We start from the raw sequence: 14,713 nt of genomic DNA, 5'->3' as shown, positions 1-14,713 counted from the left end.
CCCATCTGCCATTTTGGCCTTGTGACAGAGGCCTCCATCCCTGTAGTTCCAGATCCTGGAACTGCCAATTCTGAGGTGAGTGGGCGTAGGGCAGCAAACATTTCCTGCCAGGTCTGGTCCCTCCTCCTGGTTCAGGGCAGTGCTAACCATAGTGGGGACCAGGCTGGCCTAGGGGGAGGGAGCTTTCCTCCCTTCCTGGAACAGGTGGGGCCTCCCTCTTGTGAAGGTTCATTCATTCTTGAGACCCATGTTTCCACTCAGAGGCTTGGCTGCCTTGGAGTTGAGGTGGGAAGGGCAGGTGGAGTCACTTTCTGGATGTTTCTAGCCTCCTGTCGTAGCTATCTTGTCATGCTCAGCTTGTCCTTAAGGTGGACTTAGCCAGGATAGTTTGGAAAATTCTGACCTATCCATTTGGAATAGATATTTCCCACTGCTGCTAATAGCGTTCATTTTTATGGGGGCATTTCAGAGTCTTCACACAGCACTCAAGTAGCTGTTCATCCCTGGGCTCCTTGGGGGGCTGGAGAAGGGGATATCTGGGGTAGAATTATTATCAGTATTATCAGAAAAGTGTGACACCTCCCTCCAAAGCCTTCTGAACTCAGCCTGGGCAGCTCTTCTATTATTTGTCCTGGGAGGACAAGCTTTGGCATTCCGGGGTCACCACCAGGGGCCAGCCCTGTGTGATTGCTAGGAAGATAGTACAGGGGAGCCTAGCTTCAGAGCAGGACGTGACCTCAGGGGTCCCTTGTTTTACAGGGCAGAGATTTGCCTAGCACCACCCAGGTGTGGCATCACAGGCATTGTGCTAAGGGGCAAAAGACGGTTCCTGTCCTCAAGGGGCTCACAATCTAATTCTGTCCTCTATTCCTCAGCAGTCATTTAAAGGTAATGTTTAGCCACTCCTGTGCATACAAGTACAGTATGGGGGGAATCACCCCCCCATAGGAGAGAATTTTAAAGCTAGGTATTTCTTGGGTATAATAATGCTTATTAGAAGAGCTGGCATTCATGTATCCCTTTAAGATTTGGTACACATGGTATCTCATTTGCTCCTTACCACAAACCTGTTATTGTCCCCACTTTACAGATGAGGAAACTGAGGCAGGCAGAAGTTAAAGGAGCATCTCAGGATCAAACCAATGTCTGTCAGAGGTTGGATTTGAACTCAGGTCTTCCTGATTCTTGATTCCAGTGCTCTATCCATTTTGCTACCTAGTAAATGGTCTCTGTTTCTCCACAGCTGTTTCTTCCCTTCCTTAATTGTTTTGCCTTTTAAAATGAGCTCACATTTCCCTGCAGAACATTGTGGAGGTGGGGTGAGAGTGTCTTAATAGCTTTTACAGCTCTCAAAGTCCCTTAGCTTAAAAAGGCACAAACATCCGCTGCTTCTGCTTGTTCGGGAAGTAGGCAACTGAGACTTGGTCAGATGACCCTCGTGGGGTGACTGGGGGGGGCTTTTAGGTCTTTCTTCCTTTCTGGCGCATGTGGGGCCCTAGGATGCAGCAGTCCTTTCTTAGTTTTTGACAATTTGTTTGCAGCAGTCAAAAACAAACAAACAAAAACCCCCCAAAACAACAACAAAAATTCTAGAGGCAGAGGAGGCAGGAATCCCTGGGAGTCCCAGGGATTAAGGGAGGCCAGTCTCTACCTGACCCATAGGGTCTCTTGGCAGCACCTCCTCCCCACCTCATCTTCATAGGCTTCCTGACTCCCCAATTCTTTATAATGGACTTTTCTCCACAAAGGCCTGGTGGAGAGCTAGTTGTACGATGTACATTCCTGGGATCACAGCCAGAACTGGGACCCAGTGACCAAGTGGGTTGTGCACCATGCTAAAGGGGAGTGAGGGACTTCTGCTCTTGGCCTCTCACTTGTACCTGCAGTTAGGATAAAAAGGACTCAGGTCAGGGGCAGTGTCAACAGCATCAGTCTTTCCATCTTAGTCAGCTAAGTTTCCAGGGAGCACAAGCTCAGAATCTGTCCCTTTAAATTAGGAGAAGTTTAGTTAAGCCTTGCTGCAGTCCAGCTATGTGAATTCCACAGTGCGCCTCTAAACTTCCAGATCAGTAGTCCTGGTCAAAAAAGAGAAAAGGCTGTGAGGTTAGTCTGGCATGAGGTTGCTGATGAACCTATGCTGGCTTCTAGTGCTTCCAGCTGCCCTCTCTGAGGGAAGCGTTCCTTTCACCACCTCTTTATGATGCTCTGAAATGTCCCAAGAACTTGAATCAGGCTCCTAGGAGAGGACTGAAGACTTCAGGTGTTTGTTCCTGCCTTGTCCCCCATCCCTCTGTCTGCTCTAAGATGTTTTCTTTGTTCCGAAACCTCTCCAGGTTTGACCTGGACCTGACCCAGCTCAGATGCCACGATCTCCACCTTGACTGCTCCTAGCTCCACCTGGTCCCACCTTCCTCAGCTCTTTTCCAGCCGCTCCACGGTACCTCTCCAACACACTTAACCACCTTGCAGTTTCCTAGAGTATCTGTCTTATCCCCTATAGATTGTGTTGACCTGAAAACTTGGTTAAAGAAAAGGCAACAGGCTAAATGCATACACTTTATGATTTAATTAATTAACCAGTTCCCCATAAAGAAAACGGTTACATAGCGCTATGGAGCCAGGATCGGAACTGGCTGCCTTAGTACAGAGATTGACTGCCTTAAGTACATTTTGCCATGAGGAAGGAGTTCTCACATGGTAAACACATTGTAATTGGGTTTTGTGATCCCAGGCTATGGGCATCTTCCTTCCGTAGCATGCCTTTGTGATTCAAGGTAAGGAAAAGTCCCATCACCCAGATTGCAGACATCCTGTCCTAAACAGGCCTTTGAAATTGTTTATGCACAACCCAAGGTGTAGGCATCCTCTAAACAAAGGAGACTATTAGGTCCAGACTCTTCTTAATTCATACTTTGGCCCTTATTAAAGTCTAAAATTTATATTAAACATTATCAATTGTAAGCACCCTGCAGGCAAGTGCAGCATCATGATCAACACTGGTCCTTGACCAATCTCAAGCCAGTTGTCATTAAGAAAAGCTCATGTGTGGAAGACCAGGAGTTAGCATCCCAAGAAACAGAAGGGGACAGCAGTGGGGAACACAGGACTGGAGACTTTCTGAGAATGAAGGAGGGCAGTCCTTGGGAAGGCAGTGGGGGGGCCTCTGACTGCTCTTTGCCTGTATGATGTCAGATCAGTTGGCTTTGAAGGTCCTTCCAGCCTCCACTTCCCTATAGAAGCCACTCTGGGCCAGGCCTAGGAGTCTCCTGACCAAAAGGAGACAGTTCCCCTCCCCTCGGCCCCTCCTTTTGACCCTGAGCCAGGCTGTCCAGCCCTGGTCCTGTCCACTCCTAAAGAGGCTCAGGAATGGGGACGTCCAGAGAGGTTTCCCCAAGCTTGATCCCTGGCGCCTCTGCCCTGAATCCTTCTCATGCGCTCCTTGGGAGTCACAGCTAATAATTAACTGGCCCAGGGGCTAAGGCTGAAGGCCAGTCCCTTGTTTGCTGGTTTGCTGTGTGTGATAGGAATGTGTAAACAGAGATGGAAAGTCACCCCAAGACCCTTTCTGATCCCCATGGGCAGGCCCTGTTCCAGGGCTGTCTCCTGCCCCAGGAACATGGAGACTCCAGGGAAGCCAAGAGGGGCAGGGGCGGGAGAACTACAGAAAGGCTGAGGAAGCACTCGGTCATTCGTTCATTGTATTCATGGGGGGGGGGGGGAGGGGCGGAAGGGAAGGTAACAGGCATTTATTAAGCATCTACTATGTGGTGGATTGGGGGCCACTAGGGGACACCACAGTGTGTAGAACATCGGACCTAGAGTCAGGGAGACCTGAGTTCAAATGTGCCCCCAGACAATTACCAGCTGTATGACCCAGGGCAAGTCACTTCAGCCTCTTTGTCTCAGTTTCCTTACCTGTAAAATGAACTGGAGAAAGGAATAGCAAACCGCCCCAGGATTTTTGCCCAGAAAACCCCAAGAAGAAGTCAGACAAAACTGAAAAGCAATACATGTGATAGCTTCAGCCCTAGAGATGAAAAACCGAAGCAATCCTTACCTTTGAGGAGAAAACGTTCTATTGAGGGTAGGAGATACATGTAAAACATATACATAGACAATACAAAGCAATTTTTGAGGGGGAGGGCAGGGCTCTGGCACCTGGGGCTAAGGGCTAGAGGGGGTAGGGCATGGGTAGGATGTGGTGTTAGAGCTGAGTTCTGAAGGAAGCCAGGAATTTTACAGTGGGCAGGTGCAGAAAGAGGGCATTCCAGGCAGGGGGGACAGCCTCTGCAAAGGTATGGAGATGGGAGACAGATTACATGGAACTGCAAGAAGGCCAGTTGGGTTGTCCTGTAGACTGCATGATGGAGAGCTATGTGGAGTAAGCCTGGGCAGTCAAGACGGGAGGCTCTTACCAGAGTCCTGGTGGGAGCTGAGAGAGTCTAAACTAGGCTGGTGTTGGAGGGGCTGGAGAGAAGGGCATTTAGTGAAGTAGGTAAGGATCATGGTCCACTCGAGGGTGTGACTCTAGTGACTGGAAGGGCCTGGAGGAGGAGCTGGGGGAGGGAGAAAGATGGCAAGTCCATTTTGGCTGTGATGAGTTTGAAATGCTGATAGGACACGGAATGAATGAAGAGACTGAGCTGAGTTGCTGATGGTGCTGGGGAGCCAAAGCAAAGAGTGGCTGCCTGACAGGGCTCCTGCTCTGATGATAGGGAGGCCTTAGGATGATGGGGTGTCTGCTGGCAGGGATAGGGGAGGGAAGCAGCATCACTCTCTAGGGAGCATTGGGGGGCACAGGACTGCAGCCCTAATTAGGGCTGGCTGCTCCAAATGGGTAATCAGTGAGGTAATCACTGGGGTAATCTAAACAATGGGTAATCTAAGGGGGTCACCAAGGGAGTGTGGAGAGAGCAGAAGGCCCAGACCAGAGGTCTGAGACCCCCCTGCACAGACACACAGACAGACAGACAGACAGACAGACAGATGCACATATACACACTCTCAGGCAGTGGCAGGCAGGTGGGAGAAAAAGAGTGACACTGAGTTACCAGGAGCGATGGAGGATGGGCCATCAGCCACATTGGCAAGAAGACTATGGAAAGACCACTGGATTTGTAGAAAGGTTCAGGAGAGTGGGGGTTGGGAAGTGAGTGGGGGGGGGGGGGGTGAGGCAGTACAGTTGGTTATCCATTGTCTGTTGGGCTCCTGGTGACCAGAGTTCCCCCATTTGACAGAAGAGGAAACTGAGGTCAGAGAGATGAAATGACACCTGAGGTCACTAGGTCCTCTGACTCCAAGTCTAGCCTTCCATTATGGGGAGAGGTGGGGCTTGTCCTGTACTCCCCAAACCTCTTTACTGCCAGGCTCAAAGGTGGGGCAGTGGGAGGTCTTCCCTGGGAGGAAGGAGCTTTGGGAATGTGGATGCTGGCTCTAGAAGGGGCAATTTTAGCACAAGAGCCTCCAGGAACTTAATCGGTGCCTGATGCTCAGGTGAAATGTGCTGTGAGGTTCCCACGAGGATTACGGCCAGGATCAGAGCAGGGAGGAGGGAGCTCCTGGTGGGGCTCAGTGCCCTCCTCACCTCCTCCTTTCTTCCATGCTGCTCCTCTTCTCTGCTCTTCTCCTTCTTTCCCCCCACTTCCCCATGCTTGGCCTGGGCTTGGCCTCTCCCTCAGGTCCCCCACCACCGCCACGTGTGGTCCCCTGCCTGTACCCCATGGAAGTGGCCATGCTGAGGAACTCAAAGGGAGACAGGATGTAGTGAGGGATGATCTGTTCTTATGAATCACTTTAGACTGGGAGCTGGCTGAGGGCAGGGGCTGCCTTGTGCCTTTCAGATCCCCAGCACTTAGCCCAGTGCCTTGGTGCATAGTAGGAGCTTCACCAATGCTTGATGATCGACTTTATCATCATGAGGAGGGACAGCTGGTTGTGATGGTTGTTGGGCCCTGGGTTCAAATCCTGATGCCTTGGCCAACTCACATGACTTTTCTCCACCTCGGCTTCCTTGCGTAGAATGGGGATCATAATGCCCTGGTACCCACTTCCCACGGTAGTTGGGAGTCAGGTGTTTTGCAAACATTAAAAGGCTGTAGAAATGTGAGCTCGGGCACCTGGGGAGCCACTGTTGGGAAGGCGGGTGCAAGCTTTTACCTCGAGCCCTATTGAGTTTCTTCTCAGAGTCAGGCCTCAGATTTCTTCTGTGCCAAATTCAGCCCGGCCCACAGGCAGGCTTCTCAGTGCTTCTCTCCCTCTTTTGATAGGTGGAGGAGGGAGCCAGGGACTGTGACCTGACACTTCCCCCCTGCTTCGTGTGGATTATCAGGTCAAACAATCCAATACATTTATAAACTTGGACCTCTTGTTTTTTCCTTAGAAACTGGAAGGAATAGAAAAGTCCGACTTTTAACTTGGCTGGGAAGATTTGGGCTTGGAAAGGTGCTCAGTTTTTTGCTTTCTCATCTTCCCCTAAACCCCCCATTCTAAAATGATTGAGACTGGATTTGCCCCAGCCCCCCTGCCTGGAAACCAAGACACTTTGTAGGCCACGGAGGCCAGCTCTATGAGGTGACACTGAAGGGTCAGTTTGATACTCAGGGTCTAAGACTCATGTTGTCTGCGTCCTTGGTCCTTATAGACTTGGAGGAGCCGCAGTTTTGCTGTGAAGCCCATAGATGAGGCCTTTCAGATCCATGACTGTGAGCAACAATTATAGGGCAGAATTCAGGACTCCCGAAATGCCCTTTTCTTAATCATCTGGGGGAAAATGAGTCATCCTTGGAGAGACAACTCGTTCCTTTGGGGAAGGGCAGCCCCAAGGAAATAGCATCTAGTTCTGGCATGCTCAATGCCTTCACCAAAGCAGCTGGCTTCTGCTCCCAAGGCTCTTGAGGGCACTGAGAGACCCTGGGGCATGAGACCATCCATATGAGCCTCTATCCATTGGGCCCTTACCCATAACTTGTCCTGGCATTCTGCCATGGCATTCTGCCTGGCATTTCTACCATGATTGCTCATCCAGATTTGGGGGAAGGATGTGCCCTGGTTAAAGCCAGGTAGTTGGGGGGGGGGGTGTCTTCATACGGAGGATAGCATGAAACCAGGTCCTTACCTTGGTAGTCAGAAGCCAAACCACCTCCCGCCGGTGCCCCAGCTCATCCTGGTGTTGGGATTTCTATAGCTCTCAGAGTGGAGAGTGTTCCCAGGGCCAGGCCAATGATGCTCTAATTCAGCATGCCAAGAATCCTTGGTAGAATTGGAGGCATCCAGTCCCGACCTGGATGGGCTCACCTGTCTGGATTCTCTCTGTCTCTGCGGGGAAGACTGTGGGGACCAGCGCAGTGGTCATGGTGGCAGGATAGCGATGAAGCAGGTCAGAAGACTTGAGTTAATATCCTGCCTCTGACATTCACTAGCTGAGTGACCGCAGGCAAGCCCCTTCATGTCCTGGACTTAGCTATGAAGTCATAGACCAGCAAGGAGCCACAATTTCCCACTGGAGGGGACTGCCTGTGTGTATCAGATAAGAATGCCACCACCGGGGTAGGGGTGAGCAGGGGAGTGTACAAAGGAGCTGCTGGGAAGTGTGTCCACATGTCTGGTCTCACCATGAACCCTCTTTGTACCTGCCCCTCTCCATCCTATGGAGACCTGCTATCTCTGGGTTTTAGGAGAGGAAAACTAGAGGGCAGGCAGAACCAGGTCATCCCCCTCCTCAGTAAACTCCAGTGACTCCTGAATGACTCCAGGATCCAGGATAAACTCTTCTGTTTGCTGTTCAGAGCCTTTCATAATCCCCTCCTCCCTTTCCATCAGCCGCTTCTCTTTTACCCACAAGACCCTCCAGCTCTCAGCTCTGGGCATCCTCTCTGGCCTTTCTCCAGGCCTGGAATGCTCCACTCTGACCACTGACTTCCCTAGCTACCTTTAAGTCCCACCTACAATCTCCTCTCCTCCAGGAAGCCTTCCTCACCCCTCTTCCTTCCAGCGCCTTCCCTCAGTGCACTATCCCCCATCTATCCTGCCCATAACTCTGCTTGGTTTATATTTGTCTGCTTAGTGCCTTCTTTGTTAGATTGTAAGCACCTGAGGGCAGGCATTGACTGCTGCCTTTCTTTGGAATCCCAGCTCCTGACACACAGTAGGCACTTAATGGCTGCTTGCTGGCCAACTTTTCCCTTGGGTTGGGCATGGGGAGAGTTAGTTCTTGGACAGATGCTGCTGCTCTGGTTTCTGTGATGGCAGGCGGGGATGGTCTTGGAGCTGGGACCCCAAGGTGCCCCTATGGAGCTGGATGTCCTCGGGCAAGCGTTCCCTCACCAGGTCTCTACTTTCTGCACCCATACAGAGTTTGATCTTGCTTGGCTCATCATTCCAGAGGCTCCATGAGCATCAACTGGGCCCTTGGGGTCCATGGAAAAGGCTCATTCCTCAGGCTCTGAGCTGCTGGGGGGTTAGAGGGCCAAGGTGCTCCTGGGTGCCCCCAGTGGCTGGGCTCACTGTTAATGGTCTTCTTGGTTATTTTCCATGTCCATCAGACTTTTGACTAGAATTGTGACCTGTCTTTGCAGTTCTGTACGGAGCTCAACCAGCCCACCCTGCCCAGCATCCGGAAATGGAAGGGTCCCCGAGGCTCCTGGAGGGGCGTGGTCTCTGTGAAGCCCTCTGGACAGCTCCCTCAGGTGCGTCTTGTAGGAAGGTACCTTACCTTGTGAGGGTCGTGGGAGTCCTTACTCTCGCTAGAGGCATTTTATATTTGACACAGACTCACATTACGCAGTGTGTAGATCATTGGGAGTAAAGTCAGGAAGACCTGAGTTCAAATCCAGCCTCAGACACTTAAGACCCTGGGTAAGTCACTAAACTTCTGTTTGCCTCAGTTTCCTCATCTATAAAAATGTAAGAGCACCTAGCGATACAATATTTGTGAAGCTCTTAGCCCAGGGCTGGGCACAAACTAATGTTAGCTATAACGGTAATTATTATAAGCGCTGTGTAAATCTGGTTATGATAACAATTACAATTAAGTGCTATATAAGTGGCTACAATAAAACATTCTTTTAAGTGCTACACAACACTTTGTGCTAAAATGCTTCACACATATTGTAGCATTTCATCTTTGCAACAACCCTGCAAGGCAGGCCCTGCTGTGATCCTCATTTTACGGATGAGGAAACTGAGTCCCACTGAAGTGAAATGACTAGTCCGTGGCCACACAGGGAGGAAGGATTCCTGTCTGCCAGCTACACACCCATTGTTTTCCCTGGGACTGTTCCCTGATGTTCATTGGTGGATGAGAGGCTGAACTTGTTCACGGGGAGCCAAGAAGTGATGCTGAGGAGGTTCAGGTTGCAGAAGGACTGACTTGCGTGCTCTGAGCATCTGTCTGGATGGATAAAAGAGCCTCCTCGGAGTTCTTCTCCAGGGGCTTCCCAGCTACCTTCAGCCTCCCCAACAAGGGAGAAACCCAGGACTGACTCAGGCCAGCCAGCTAGGAAGTGACCAAGGCAGGATCTGAACCCAGGTCTTTAGCTTCTCCCACTGGCTCAGGCGAGGAAGCCTCCCTCTCCCCCTTTTGCTCTCTCCTGACAGGGCGGGCCTTACCTGGGATTCCTGTGGGATGCTGCTGCGGGGATTGAGCTCAAGGATGCTGGATTCCAGGAAGGCCCTCTGGCCAGTAGCAATGGGAAACTCTTGAACCCCAACCTCTATCTCGCGTACTTTAAGGTATTGTTCTAGCATGTTTTCACGTGTGGGGGCATGTGCATGCACATGTGTATAGAATAGAAGCACAGATCTATCTGGAGTGGTGTGATCCAGTGGACACTTCTATCCTTGGGGGATCTGAGTTCTAATCCTGCTTCTATCAAGTGCCTTCCCCTTTCTGGGCCTGTTTCCTCACCTGTAACCTTAGGGGCTGGGCTTGATGGCTTCTGAGACCATCTCTTCTAGTGCCAGGTTAGGCCTCCCCTGGATCCCTTTGGCAGGTAGTGGAGGAAGCTTCTGGACCCCTTCTCTCAGAACCACATTTTTACATGTGTAAAATCCAGCATGTAGGACCACAGAGGAAGCCAATTAGATGGAGATGCCATTATTGAGGCATTTTTGAGAAAGAAGCCCACAGAGTTAGGGGTTAGGACCCCCTGCCTCATATCTGGGATCCTTAGGAATGGAATTTCACAAGACTCTGAGCTCTGACAGTTAATGAGGTTGGGTAACCGCTTGGGACCATGGAAAGTAGGCCAGATTTGGGACAGAGAGACCTGAGTTCAAATCCCAGCTCTTGCTGACTCCTTGAGTGCCCATTGAGTGAATGCACTGACCTGTCCTGGCCAGGTGATCCTGGGCAACGGCTCTCTTAGCCAGGGAAGGGAGCAGATGCTCTAACCTTCAGAGGGGGAGTTTCTTTGAAGACTCCAGCCCCAGAGGAGTCCCAAGTCCAAACCCAAATGAAAAGCCCTCATCGACACCAGACTGGATTTCCTGGTTGGGGGATTAGGCTGTGACTGTGTGGCCCCCCAGCAGCCAGGACCCCCACCAGAAGGGTCTGCAGACTACTAACTCTGCCTCTTGAACCCCTAAGAGGAGGTGAGGCTGGCCCTTCGAACAGTGATGCCTACTCCGGTCTCTTTTCTGTTGTGTTTCCTTCTGTCTAGATCGGGACAAATGACCTCATGCTGGTGAATCTTTGTCTGGTGGCCCCAGCCTGCCCCCTGGGGGGAGACAATCCTGGCAAGACTCCCAGCAACAGCCACAATGTATCACCCTTTGCCCAGACCCTGCAGGACATGGTAAAAGGTAGGGAGCAAAGGTCAGAAGCGGGTGCTCATCACCACCAAGGAATGGTAGGCTGGCAGGGTCATCCATCAGGCCTGGGACCTCTATCCTGAGTCCTCTGTGTGTGTGTGTGTGTGTGTGTGTGTGTGTGTGTGTGTGTGTGTGTGTGTGTGTCAGTGGGGACAATCCTGTCCCCACCCATGCCTGGGTGCCCACCAGGCCTCCGGTGTTGGCCTAAAGCTACTCTGAGCTCAGTAATGCCTCAGTAGCACCTGCAGGCTTCTGGAAGGAGAGATGGGGATGGGGATTGCCCTCGTCTGCAGGCCTGGGTTTGCCTGCCCTCCAGTGACAGCCGCCCGGACTGGGTACCTGGCCCTATCCTGGCCCTCCTGAGCTGAGCAGTGGGTGGTCTCTGGGAAGGTGTGGGGCCTTTCTGAGCCCACTTTTCTCACCTACCTGAGAGGGATGAAGTTGGCACCTGCCTCCTAGGGCTGTTCTGAGGCTCAGGTGAGGTCATGCCCAGAAAGTGCTTTGTAAACCTGAAAATGGTTTAGAAATGCCAGCTTCTCATGAGCCTTTATGCTCCTGTCTCCCTCTTTCCCTCGTTGACTCTCTCCCTCCCTCTCCTCCCTTCCCCCCTTTCTGCCTCTCCTCCCCTCCCTTCCCCTCCTCTTTTCTCTCTCCCTCTCTCCCTCCCTCTCTCCTCTGTCTCTTTCTCTCCCATCTTCCCCTCCTCCTTCTTTCTCTCCCTCCTTCCCTTCTAGGAGAAAAAGACTTTGTGATTCTGGGAGATTTTGGCCAAGGTCCAGAGAGCTGCGACTATGATGTCTTGAGGAAAGAGAAATTCCAGCCCCTTGTCCCTGGCAGCACCTTCACTGACATCAGCACCAAGAATCCTCAGGGCACAAAGTCACTGGACAACATCTGGATCAGTAAGAGCCTCAAAAAGGTTTTCACAGGTAAAACACAGACCTCCCTCCCCCTTTCGTGAGGCAGCTCCTCAGGAGGGTACCTGGGTTATCCTCAAGGTTGGCTTTGCCGCCTTTGTCAGACACCTAGGGCTTTTACTCTCAGGACAAGGACCATGAGGTGCTCCTGGGGGGTGTGGCCTCATGCCTGCTCACAGAGAAGCCCTGAAGGGGTGCTCCCCAGACTCCATCCCAGTGCTCCAAGGGGCTTTTATGAGTACCCTGGAGCCAGGAGTACAGCTCTGCTGGAGCTGGGCCTGATGGAACGTCAGGTCCTGAGGCTGGGCTCAGACTGCTCCACTCTAGTTACACTCAGACCTCCCATTGGCCCATTGGGCCACAGGTGCTCAGACTCGGGGCGAGGAGGGCTGCCTCGGTCTCCCCCAGATGACTCACTTTTCCTCCTCCCACAGGGCACTGGGCTGTGGTGAGAGAAGGCCTCACGAACCCCTGGATCCCAGATAACTGGTCCTGGGGGGGTGTGGCATCCAGTCACTGCCCAGTTCTGGCTGAATTCTACACGGACAAGGACTGGAACAGGAAGGAGAGTGTCCCTCGCGGTGGCAGCGGTGTGTCCTTGGAGCAGAGTGAGGCCAACAGCAAACATGAGCGATGACCGCACCAGGATTTTGGGGCCACAGGGGAGACAGGGCTCTTGGGCCCTAGCCTCCACCATGAAGCCTATCGGCCTTCCTCCCTCCTCTCTGTCCTCCAGGAATGTCCAGGGTTTCATCCCTGCACATGAAGCTGTGATCCTCCATAGGGACAGAGCAGGTGCTCAATCTGACTGGACATTCCAAGCCAAACAGAGACAAACAAATGGAAACTGCTCCCCTGAGACAGGCCGCAGGGGTCCAGACTCACGGACCTGTCCAACAATGCACTGGACGTTCAGAGGGCCGCCTGTGTGGCCTGGCTCTTCTCTGTTCTTCTCCGGGCTTGTCCTTCCTGCTCGAGCCTCCCGACCTCCCGGGACTTGACCCTGACTATGGTTTAACAAGGCGCCAATTTAAACCCTTGAATGCCGTCTCTGACCTTCACAGGTCATCCTCCACTCATCTTCAGCCTTCTGTGCTCCTGTGACACCCGCTGACCGTGCCTGACCCACGTTCACATTGCCATGTGGGCTGAACTGTTCCTCACAGCCTGCTCTGGGGTCTCCTGCCTCCCCAGCCCGGTTCTCAGCACACAGCCAACCTGGGCACCTCCTCCATGGAGGGAGCTGAGGTCCTGGGCACCGTCCTCCCTAGTTCTCAGACTCCCCGTCTCTCCTGCTGCTCCTTTGGCCCGTCTGGAAGAGAGAGGCAGCCCTCCTTCCTGCCAAGGCTGACTCCTTCACTGGATGGGTCCTGGGACCCAGGACCTTCCTTTACTGGGCCCTAGGCTCCTGGGCCAGCCTGGCCCATCTCCTCTTCAGCCTCCTATCTTTCTCTCCCTCTCAGTGTATGGTGCATCCCCTTAGTCCTTAGCTGCTGCTTCTGTACCCCTGCTTTCCCCTCAGGCTACCTCCTCATATCTTTTCCCGTTTCATAGACAGAGGGTAGGGGGAGAGAGAAAAGAAAGGGGGGAAGAGAGAGAGGGGAGGCTTTCAAACTCCCTCCTTGCCTAATTCTTGAAGACTGACTGACCCCAGGCCAGCACAGCCCTCCTGAAGCTCCTCTCCCAGGGGTCACCTACAGCCTTTTAACTGCTAGATCCAGTGGCTGTGCCTCAGTCTTTCCTTCCTGCAGTACCAACCACTGCCTCATGTCTTCCCTGCCCTCCCACTCTTTCTGAGTGCCCCTTCTTAGTCCCACGCCACCTCCTGACTTTTGGCCCAGCTGCGCCGCTGACTTTGACCAGGCTCTCCTCTGTCCTGTGGATCTCATCCACTCCCCTGGATTATGTCTAGAAGCAGGTAGTTCCAGTCTTGACCTCTCTCAAGCTCCAGCTGCAGCCCCAGCTGACTGCCAGGCACATCCTAGGGGTCCTATTTTCTTCAGACTTCCATATTTTGGTGGAGGCTCCTGCCCTGCTGTCCTCCCCAGCCCCCAGGCTCCACCTTGGAAGTCTTCCTCTGCCCTCACCCTCAGTGTGCCCTCCATCCTTCCTGCAAACGGTTCCTTGTTCCCTCCTGTGGCCCAGATTGAGGCCCTTTGATCTCTCCTTTGGGCTCTTCCTCACCCAGCTGCCATCTTCCTTAGGGCTGGTACCTCCTTGGCTCACACTCAAGGCCAACCCAAGCTCCTTCCAGATCTGATTCTTTTTATCTCTGTTCCACATCTGGCTGCTCTGGACCATTGACCATCCAACTGGATGTTCCACCTTTCCATCCACTACTGTCTCAGCAGCAGGAGCCCCTGCCTGGAAGGCCCCCACCTCATCTTCATGTCTTCCTCCAAGGCTCTGCCCAGGCGCCACCTCCTCTGGGAAGCTTTCTTTCTCCCTCCCCACCCCACTCCAGCCTCTCCCTCCCACTTCGGATCATCTGAGAACAGAGATCTTGGTGTTTCCTGGTAGAGTGGACACTGAGGGCAGGCAGAGGTGTCCTCTCTGGTTCTGTGTCCCGAGCATCTAGCACCGTGTTTGTCAGATGGTGGGCACTGAATAAATGCTTATTGGATTGCCTTGACTTGACTTGAAATAAACCTCAGCAGAATCAGCCAATTGGCTCCATTGACGGTGTCTTTGTGTTTGATCAGTTCCCCAGACTCGGAAGAGTCCTCCAGCTGCCTTGTCTCTGCTCAGAGCTGCTGCGCTCCCCAGGGAGACGTGTCCCCTGCTTGGCCTGCCTCAGTCTCTCTTCTGGCTTCAGCCTTCACTTTTAGATGGCCTGTGTTTGCACACCAGCTTTACGTGTGAATATGCCACCCTCCCCGTGCACCCTCCCTGCCATCACTAAGTCCACCAGGCTCTGGCCATCACCGCTGCAGACCTAGGGTCCAGACTTAACTGGAACTTCCCTATGAATGAATTCACCAGTGTTC

The 14,713-nt window shown here is 52.6% G+C and overlaps 1 protein-coding gene across 2 annotated transcripts in view; it reads left to right on the top strand.

Moving 5' to 3' along the window:
- Positions 1-14,402, top strand: part of EEPD1 (endonuclease/exonuclease/phosphatase family domain containing 1) — a 73,087-nt gene extending 58,685 nt beyond the window's left edge. For both annotated transcript variants that reach the window (XM_072599146.1, XM_072599145.1), the window contains exons 4-8: positions 8,574-8,684; positions 9,595-9,729; positions 10,659-10,800; positions 11,544-11,738; positions 12,161-14,402. In XM_072599146.1, the coding sequence (XP_072455247.1) occupies positions 8,574-8,684; positions 9,595-9,729; positions 10,659-10,800; positions 11,544-11,738; positions 12,161-12,363 (786 nt within the window). In that variant the 3' untranslated portion in view covers positions 12,364-14,402. The remainder of the gene's footprint in view (positions 1-8,573; positions 8,685-9,594; positions 9,730-10,658; positions 10,801-11,543; positions 11,739-12,160) is intronic.
- Positions 14,403-14,713: the final 311 nt, after the last annotated feature.

The sequence above is a fragment of the Notamacropus eugenii genome, chromosome 3 (assembly GCF_028372415.1).
Source record: "Notamacropus eugenii isolate mMacEug1 chromosome 3, mMacEug1.pri_v2, whole genome shotgun sequence".
NCBI lineage: Eukaryota > Metazoa > Chordata > Mammalia > Diprotodontia > Macropodidae > Notamacropus > Notamacropus eugenii.
This window is presented reverse-complemented; position numbering and strand designations above follow the sequence as displayed.